Source organism: Anoplopoma fimbria, chromosome 19 (genome assembly GCF_027596085.1).
Source record: "Anoplopoma fimbria isolate UVic2021 breed Golden Eagle Sablefish chromosome 19, Afim_UVic_2022, whole genome shotgun sequence".
Classification (NCBI taxonomy): domain Eukaryota; kingdom Metazoa; phylum Chordata; class Actinopteri; order Perciformes; family Anoplopomatidae; genus Anoplopoma; species Anoplopoma fimbria.
Genome location: NC_072467.1, coordinates 12,426,591 through 12,436,475, shown reverse-complemented (window position 1 = coordinate 12,436,475; position 9,885 = coordinate 12,426,591). Strand labels below are relative to the sequence as shown.

General features: G+C 41.9%; 1 protein-coding gene across 1 annotated transcript in view; it reads left to right on the top strand.

The window, feature by feature from the left end:
* The window catches only part of mbtps1 (membrane-bound transcription factor peptidase, site 1), a 22,037-nt gene extending 12,509 nt beyond the window's left edge, over window positions 1–9,528 (top strand). Inside the window, exons 10-23 of the mRNA XM_054619628.1 lie at window positions 1–2; window positions 897–1,058; window positions 2,575–2,719; window positions 2,876–3,064; window positions 3,565–3,737; window positions 3,961–4,076; window positions 4,203–4,359; window positions 5,963–6,087; window positions 6,170–6,247; window positions 6,404–6,544; window positions 6,661–6,792; window positions 6,925–7,051; window positions 7,844–7,974; window positions 8,451–9,528. The exon at window positions 1–2 is cut by the window's left edge and continues 150 nt beyond it. Coding sequence (XP_054475603.1) covers window positions 1–2; window positions 897–1,058; window positions 2,575–2,719; window positions 2,876–3,064; window positions 3,565–3,737; window positions 3,961–4,076; window positions 4,203–4,359; window positions 5,963–6,087; window positions 6,170–6,247; window positions 6,404–6,544; window positions 6,661–6,792; window positions 6,925–7,051; window positions 7,844–7,974; window positions 8,451–8,689 — 1,917 coding nt within the window. The 3' untranslated portion in view covers window positions 8,690–9,528. The remainder of the gene's footprint in view (window positions 3–896; window positions 1,059–2,574; window positions 2,720–2,875; window positions 3,065–3,564; window positions 3,738–3,960; window positions 4,077–4,202; window positions 4,360–5,962; window positions 6,088–6,169; window positions 6,248–6,403; window positions 6,545–6,660; window positions 6,793–6,924; window positions 7,052–7,843; window positions 7,975–8,450) is intronic.
* Window positions 9,529–9,885: the final 357 nt, after the last annotated feature.

Below are 9,885 nucleotides of genomic sequence, written 5' to 3'. Positions count from 1 at the left end.
AGGTCAGTGTCGTGAAGTGGACTTAGTTGTCTTGAAGTGACAGGAGTTTGATGTTTTCTAGAAAGGCAAGAATCTTGAATCCTTGTTGTGTTTGTGTTCATCTAGTGGGTCTTTTATGTGATTTATTGACCTCAAGGCAGGTTTTAGGTTGAGGCTGTTATTGATTTGATTATTATTTTCATGGTGAGACATTAAAGCTTCCTGCATTTAACCACTAAGTTACAATGATTTATTTTTCTGACTTTGACAGTGACTGGACCATTTTATTTGGTAATTTGTCCAATACCTTGATTTACAACTATATACCTGCAAAACGCACAACCCACATTGGAATCGTAAGATCTCCACTCTTCACAATATTGAAATTGTAAAGCAGCCAAAATGTTTTTATTTGTATTCACTGGCTCCGCCTTGGTGGTCTAAGTGATGACACGTACAGTGAGAGTGTCCCAATGAGGGTGCTGCTGTTACAGCTGACCTGTAGAGAAGTTAGACATCTAAGGATACATGCAGGTTTTTTTTTTATTTTTTTAAGCCTGATGTGGCGTTATGATCTCTTGTGCTGTAATCCTGAACATGAGCAGGCAGTGAAATGTGTCCCAGAGTAAGGAGGTGTTATTCTCAGTCTGGCAATATCTTGCCTCGACATGGAGAAAGCCCTCTTGTTACAGAGCTGTAACTGAGCGGATTCTGTGAGCTCATGTTGCCGGGATTAAACATCACACCACCCTCAATGAGAACAGCCACCCCTTCCTCTCTCCCAGGAGAATGACACACACAAATACCAGCCCATCCCTCTTCTTTCCGCCAGCACTGTTATGAATTTAAAAGCTGTGGAATCTGACACCAGCACGCTCAAGGATACAAACTGACCCAGCCTGTCCTCTGTCCTCCAGCACTGTGTTGAACAGGGAGTTGGTGAATCCGGCCTCCATGAAGCAGGCTCTCATCGCCTCGGCCCGCAGGCTGCCGGGGGTCAACATGTTCGAGCAGGGCCACGGGAAGCTTGACCTTATCCGAGCCTACCAGATCCTCAACAGTTACAAACCTCAGGCCAGGTACATCCTGAATGGGCAACATGCGTACAAATACAAACAGGCCAAGTTTGTTTCTCAGCTACACGGACCTGTGTCCAAAAATGTTGTCCTGCACGCTTTGGCATATTCGTGACTATCACATGACACTTGTAATGTGGCTCTCATAGTTTGCAGCTGGCTCTTTATGAAGGACAGCAGCTATAGTCTTGAATCACAAAAGATACAATGGATTCCAATGACGTCACAGTCACAGCGAAAATACTTTTGGAGGAGAGGATTATCCTGCGGAGATGGTATGAGATGTCTGTTTGACAATTTTAGTAACAGTGGAGTATTCCACTCAAATCTTTCCCCATACTCATAGTAGAACCAACAAATTGATCTGTTATAAAAATGACATTGTGACTGGTTTGTGCACCTCAACTTGAATATGATAGGATGCAATATGAATATAATAGATTAATTATTGATTTGATTGTTTTTACAATTTTGTCATGCATACAGCTATTACCCAGCCTGCAAAGGCCTAAACATTTTTACATATTTACTGTATAATACTGGAATAGTCAGCATTAGTATAATACACATTTTATAGTCCATCGTTTGCCTTCTGTTGGATCATCATGGGTCATGGATTCATGGAAAATTGCCACAATATTTATGTAATTTTCTGCCGCTCAGGGTCTCACAATAAAAAAATAAATAGAAATACGTTGGTGATGTTGTGAAGTGGTGCGGGATCTTGGGAGTTGTTTTCTTCGCCAACATTGCAGGTGGCCACTCCCCGTTATGATGCCTTCAGTGGTCATCGTTCAGTTTTTACGGCAAAGCTCTCCTCAAAACAAACCGACCTTATGATTAAAACCAGTAAAATGAATGAAATGGTTCCATGTTAAAAATCTTTTTTCTCCGATGCTCGTCGTTAGGCAAAGGATGAGCTGCCGCAAACATTTGCTCAGCTTGTTTCTCTAATGACTTAAAATTAAGATGCCGAATTACTAAAATCCCTCAATCCTGTTAATTATGTAGTTTAAAAACCATAGCTGGCAGACGACCACAATGTTGGCGCATGCACACCGAGGATAGGATGCCAGGCAACCAAATGAAACGCATCGTTATCCAGATCAAAATTACGTATTTCTCAGGTTTGAAAATTGTTGTAAATAATTAAAAAGGACTAATCAATAAAAGTACACGACTTGACAAAATATATAAAAGGAGTCTAGTTGTTTTTTAGACATTTTAATTCAGGAAAATTATCTAGATTAGATGGATGTAACATATGTGTCATGGCCAATTGTCAATGGAGAGTTTTGGATGTTTATCTCAGGAGCTTTATTCTTAATGTTTTACATACAAAGACACATTGGTGGAAATCATGCTATAAAAGTAATTTATCTGCACCTGATACATTTGTTTTAGTTACTTGTTTCTGTTTCAAGTCTGGTGCTTTTTCTCACACGGAAAGCACACAAAAGGTTAGTTTCATTAAAAAACGAGTTATACAGTATCCTCTCTATTCCTTGTCTCCCGTCAGTCTTTCTCCCAGCTACATCGACCTGACGGAGTCTCCATACATGTGGCCTTACTGCTCTCAACCCATCTACTATGGAGGGATGCCCACCATCGTCAACGTGACCATTCTCAACGGCATGGGTGTCACTGGCAGGATTGTCGACAAGGTGAACACACAAAACAACATACAAATCAACAGAAATATTAAAGTGAAAAGCTACTCTACAAACAACTGAATATTACTTCCTGAAGTTCTGTAAGAGGACAAGTGAAGGACGAGTTCTATCCTTGACCCTCCTGGTTTCTCTCTCTCCCCCGTTCAGCCCATCTGGCAGCCCTACCTCCCTCAGAACGGCGACCACATCGACGTGGCCGTCTCTTACTCTCCGGTGCTGTGGCCGTGGGCCGGCTACCTGGCCGTGTCCATCTCCGTGGCCAAGAAAGCGGCGTCGTGGGAAGGGATCGCTCAAGGTCATATAATGGTCACAGTGGCGTCGCCTGCAGAGAACGATGTGAGTCGCCTGAGCTCCGACTTCTAAGCAGCTTTTAATGTTTTTTTCCCTTCATCGGCACCCGTCCAATGTCTTCACTTTTTAATACGCTACATAGTAGTACTAGTGTTTTTTTTCTTACTTTCTGGTTTTGTCAAGTTTGCACTGTTGCTCATGCATAGCCTTTATCCTTTTGTTTATTTAGTTAAACCATGTTTACATTACTTTTAGCTTACTGATTTTCACGCACCCTCAATGTTATCATGTGTCGTCTTATTCAGGTTTGTGGGAGGTGTGTACTTTGTCAGCCTATTAACTGACAGCTTACTGATTATTATTAATGTGCTCAACATCAGCACATCTCCAACTTGTAGGCCTATTTGGTGGTTCATTTTTATTTTCTTAATTACTTGATCTGCAACTGCACAGCTCATTCTAGTTCTAGTGCATCTGTATTTTGTGATTCAATACTCCTCTTCAATTATAACCCATTCACCTTCATGACCTTTCTCCCCTTGCAGTCCGAGGCGGGTGGTGAGCTGACCTCCACGGTCAAACTGCCCATCAAGGTGAAGATAGTGCCAACCCCTCCGCGCAGCAAGAGGGTGCTGTGGGACCAGTACCACAACCTGCGATACCCGCCTGGCTACTTTCCCCGAGACAACCTCCGCATGAAGAACGACCCACTAGACTGGTGTGTGTTTGTGTGTGTGTGCGTGTGCGTGCGTGTGTGCGTGTGCGTGTGTGTGTGTGTGTGTGTGTGTGTGTGTGTGTGTGTGCACATATTTATTTGAGGTCTATAGCCTTTTTTTCACTTCACCCGTCTTGTATCCCAATCTCAGATTTTGTTGATTCTTTTTTTTGTGTTTTAAAAATGTGATGTTTGTTTTAATTCTCTGGACACATTATGTTTCCAGGAATGGAGACCACATCCACACTAACTTCAAGGACATGTATCAGCACCTGAGGAGCATGGGATACTTTGTTGAGGTGCTCGGAGCGCCCATAACCTGCTTTGATGCCAGCCAGTATGGTGAGAGCACAGAGACTACTAAACACACAACAGTATTACAATAATTTTAAGCAGCTCCAGGCCCTTTTTTTCTCTGAGTGCCGATGGTTGAGCAAAAGAGAACAAGCTGCTGTTGGTTCCCCGCAGGCACTTTGCTGATGGTGGACAGCGAGGAGGAGTATTTCCCTGAAGAGATCACCAAGCTGAGGCGAGACATCGACAACGGCCTGTCGCTCATCATCTTCAGCGACTGGTACAACACCTCGGTCATGAGGAAGGTCAAGTTCTATGACGAAAACACCAGGTATATAACCGCCTTAGACACTTAGCAAAGCAATAAACGTAGAATGAGGAGGATTCCCCTAAAAAATCTCATACTCATTCAAAAATAATCCCACTCATTCATCACCTATGACTAGAAGTAGGTGGCGGTGCATTAATTAAAGAGAGTGGATTTTAAAAATATAATTAAAAACTAACAAATTTAATCTGATAACAACTTTTTTTTTTTATTATTTATTCCAAATTAATTTGAGGATTTTTTTCAAGGATTTTGAGGGGGGTTTTTTTAGGGTGGGGATGTCATTCTGAAACCTTGATAGAAGAAAAAAAGACATTTGGTGCAGCCGTAATATTTGTAGACAGGGATTCTTCACATCACTGCAGCTCTTGTAAGAAGTGCAAAACCGTTCTCACTCTATCTGATCTAAAAAAAAAAAAAAAAAAAAATCAGAAAAATGATCAGGTAATGCAGAGTGTTTTTTGATTAACGAACAGGAACTTGGGATTTCTCCTGTTGGGGGAAGCTCCCTGTGTCTATATCTTTAAAATGATCTATGTGTCCTCTTCCTCCTTTATGTGACAGTATAATGATTCAACAGCGATTAATTCAGAAGCTCCTGCTTTCACCAGCAGCTTTATCACGTTATTACGACGGCAAGATAAACTGCTATGTGTGTTTAACATCCCGCTGTATCACAGTTTCTGTCCGACTCCCTCTCTGCAGTACTGGGCTCCATTCGTGCCCCCTCGCTCTGCAAAAGATATAAAACATCACGACTTTTCACATTCAGAGCTGCTCATGCAGAGCTAAAAATGACAAAGAACTCCTCGCTGCTGCATTCATATCCCACCCAAGCTGTTGCACAATATCCACAGGATTAAAAGACTTAAATATAGTCGTTGTAGCTTCAAAATATAAGCTGAGTAATTCAATTTTAATTGAATGGTGACGGTTCATTTTCAGATTGGTTCATTCACTGCTGCTTCTTCTGGACCAAATGACCCCGAAACAGAAAACTGAATTAGGAAGCGTTTTTATTTCATCAGTGCGCTGCTATTGTTACGTTTATCTCCATTATTGTTCTTATAGTTCTTTAATTGTGGCTATTTTTATCCCTTGAAATCTGCATTTTTTGGCCAGGTTGTGTTGGATTTGATCTTAATTCATTTCTGGGAAAATGACTTTCACGTGGCTTCTTGTTTTTTTAACCAATACTCTGTCCATGGCAGATGTCAAATTTAATGCAATGCTTAGCTCTGTCTACTAATTTGCAATAGCAGTCAATTTCTTGATTGTTATTTATTGAAATGCACCAATAGCGATTCCAAGAACTGATCCGATATCAGTGTTTGGATAATAAGCAGTACGCCTTACTGTTTGGAAGTGACTGGCATCATTATTTTACGTGCAAGGCAACATTAGACTTGATTTAACTTTTCTTTCCTAACTTTTAAAATAGTTTTTATACATATAGATTTACTGAATTGTAAATCTATATGTATGTAAGTTATTTGAGCCTGTATCGGTCCGGTATCAGTGCATCCCAAATTACTTATGTAGATTTATATTTGTCTGTCCTATATGAGTTTTTTTACGGAGATGGTGTTCTTGATGTAACCTGCAGGCAGTGGTGGATGCCAGACACAGGGGGCGCTAACGTACCAGCTCTGAACGACCTGATCTCAGTGTGGGGGATGGCTTTCAGTGATGGGCTGTACGAGGGAGACTTCACTTTGGCTGATCATGACAGTAAGACACACAGAAACCATTTCTGAATAGCATTATTCCCCTGTTAGTGTTGTTTCAGTCACACATCCCCTCTCTTTCTCAGTGTACTACGCCTCAGGCTGCAGCATCGCTCGTTTCCCAGAAGATGGAATAGTGATTGCCAAGAATCTAAAGGACCAAGGTACCAGCATCGCTCTTGAAGTATTGAAACCAGCTGAGCTCAGCGTAGCTGAGTGCTGGCCAGAAGCAATGCAGGCAACTTTTACAATCTGTGTGTCCTAAGTTCAGATATAACACCACAGTGTGTGTGCGTGCTCTGTGTGCGCTCTTTTCACAGGTCTGGAAGTGTTAAAGCAGGAGACAGCAGTAGTGGAGGGAGTTCCCATCCTCGGACTATACCAAACACCGTCTGACGGGGGGGGTCGCATCGCTCTGTACGGTGATTCTAACTGTATAGACGACAGCCACAGACAGAAAGGTAACGTTTCCTGAGCGTTCCGATGCGTGTATGCTTCTTCACTTCTTACCCAGAACAAAGGCGAAGCTGAGCCGATAGTAATGTCATAATATTTTTGTTGTGTCTTTACTTCTCAGACTGTTTCTGGCTGCTGGACGCTCTCCTTCAGTACACTTCCTACAGTATGACCCCTCCCAGCCTCAGCCACTCCCACAGCAGGGTGACACCACCCACGGGCACCGACCGCCCACTGCCACAGAGACTGGAGGGTGAGGAAGAAAATTACACAAGACATTAACAGATCTGTCAATGTTGTTTTTTTTAGCTTGTAAACCCTGCTTTTAAATGAGTCGAATTATTATTATTATTATTATTCAAATATATTATTTCCATTCTTGCAGGCAACCATCTTTACCGTTACTCCAAAGTTCTAGAGGCTCACCTGGGAGACCCTAAGCCCCGCCCACTACCAGCCTGCCCTCATCTGTCTTGGGCAAAGCCACAGCCACTCAATGAGACAGCTCCCAGGTAGATGTGACACTAATAACACAACATTCTCTTTTAATCATATCTATATTTGTGCTGCTAAATAAGAATTTGCCCCAGAAGCCTTTGCCCTTTTTTACTCACATTTTTGATGATGTATGTGGTGCTCGGTTTGACCGCGGCAGCTTTCCCTGCAATTTCATATTTCTCAACATGTCTGAAAGAGATTCAATTGAGTTATCTTGTTTGAGTTATCCTTTATTTACCTTTCCTTCAGTCGCAGCACTACTTAGAGGGAGAGGCATATCCCCCAGTATGTGGGCAACACATTTCAGTGACACACTGCTTTAAGCATTCTTGGGTTTCTAACATGGAATTTATTTTTTCTGGCAGCAACAGCCTTTTTTTATTCCCCAAACTGTCAACACAGTGAATCAAAGTGAATCAAATTCAGTCATCCAGACGTGAATGTACAGCAACTCCAGGTGATATCGGTAGCTGAGATCAATGGTAGAGGTGCAACTCGTGCATTATTTTTGATCAGCCTCACATTTTCTATCCCATTACGATCAGCTTTGCAGACTCTGCCGCTGTTTTTTCTGCCAGCCCATACCGCCGTGAAACTATATGCCAAAGTCTCTCCTTGGCGGCAATTTTCCTTTTTTCTCCATCCCATCAGCAAAGTGAATCAAAGTAAAAACCAATCTCATAAAGTACAGCCTCAGTTTGGTGACAGACACAACGCATGCATACATTACGCTGTATACATTATAATTCGTCTCACTGTCTCTCTCTCCTTCCTGTTGTTTCTTTCTCTCCCTGTCGTGCTCTCAGTAACCTGTGGAAGCACCAGAAGCTTCTCTCGGTGGATCTGGACAAAGTGGCGCTACCTAATGTGAGGGCTTACCGTCCCCAGGTCAGACCTCTGTCTCCAGGGGAGAGCGGGGCCTGGGACATCCCAGGAGGTAACACACTGTTCAAAGTTATTACTTTAATCTGACTTGGGATTAGTTTTTAGAGCTTTCTTTTATTTTTATTTAACTCAACAGTAGCATTTGCAGTAGAATAGTATTAATATAAGACATGGAGGAGGAAATTTGTCACCCTTTTAGTTTGTGTTGAATTGTACACTATTAATTATCCAAGTGGCTGGTTATTATTAATTTGAGAATTAATTAAAAGACAAGCTTATCATCCATACAGCAGAAAAGTCTAATTTCCCTAGTCTAAATTTTTTTTTTTTACACAACTCAAAGCTACAAAATGACAAACTTGAACACGTTTCCTTAAAAAATTCTTATGTGTCAGTATGTATTGATTAATATGTATTTATTCTGTCACAGTATTTACATGAAAAGAGTGACTGCAGGGTGTGAGAATGAAGATGTTAAAGGGGTTACTGAGAAGGGCTTCTTTTGATCTGTGACCTTATTCCATTTAGGGATAATGCCCGGCCGCTACAACCAAGAGGTGGGCCAGACCATCCCCGTGTTCGCCTTCCTGGGAGCAATGGTCGTCTTGTCGTTTTTCGTGGTCCAGCTCACAAAGGCCAAGAGCAAACCCAAGCGCAGGAAACCGCGCATCAAACGGCCCACATACCTCCAGCAGCAGCAGCAGCAGCAGCAGCAGCAGCAGCAGACGACGACGACGACGACGACTGGGAAAAACCCCGCAGTTTGACTGGAACTGCAACTCTGAACTGCTGCTGGAGTAGCTGGGTTTCACCTCCAGAAACTGAGACGCTGTTAAACGGACAACTTGTGTTGAGTAGCAACACCGGAGATGTGGAACTACCCAGAGTCTAATGAGCCGGCGAGGCAGACGTCTGACTGCTCTAAAGCCTGCTGGAGTCTCGGAGATGTGAACGTACTTCGCTCCAGGCATCTCTTGGATGCTAACAACAGTGTTTGTGCCTCTTGTCTGTTCAAGGCTGTCCGTGGGTGGTGTGTGTGTGCGTTTGTGGACTAATGAACGTATTAGACATTGATGATGTAAAACACACAGGATACACCTGGCCCTAAAAATGCCTGTTTGAGAGGGACTTCTTGTCTACATTTCCTGCTCTTTACTTTGACCAAACTGTTTCTTTATGAATGAAAATGTGTCTGCGTTTTTATATTTATTGAATTTGTTCATACCCTAACACACGTACTCACAAGTACAAGACAGTTCATGCTCACACATATAAAATATACTGTATGCACTTTAAGAATAAAGCGGTTGGCATACACTCAGAGAGAAACACACCTGCCGCACACACACACACACGCAATCATGCAAACATTTCCAACCTGAGGACCACTGGATGATTCAAGTTGTCTTCTTCTGTGTCAACATCCACTGTTTTGTAAGACCTGCCCATATCTGTTTCAAATCACTGTCTTTTCATTGTTTTTATATTTTCTATAATGAATGAACTCTGGCCAGGTATTCTGTTGATGTCCTGCTTCATGATCTCATGATCAACAAAGTAGCATTGACAGACTTGTTCAAATATATCTCATCAATTAAAAAGCATAATCAAAGTCCTCGGTTATTGTTGTTTTTTTGCTGTTGTAAATGCATTGGTTCTGTGTTTGATTTTTAATTCATTTCTACAAAAGATATAACACTTCTCAGACATGATTGTGGTAACACACACTGCTGTTCAAGAGTTTGGAATCACCTGGCTTATTGAGGTTTTTCTTCTATCCTTTAATAACTGCTATTTTAATACAGATAAAAAAATTCAGACACCAATTGTATTATTTAACTTTGAAACCTATTTTGGCTGTAAAAGATGAAGATTCAATGAAATGAGAAGTCAATGTCTTCATAGTGTTGCATTAATGGCAATGGTGATGTAATTAGGGGCACTGGGGAAATGTCCCCCCCCC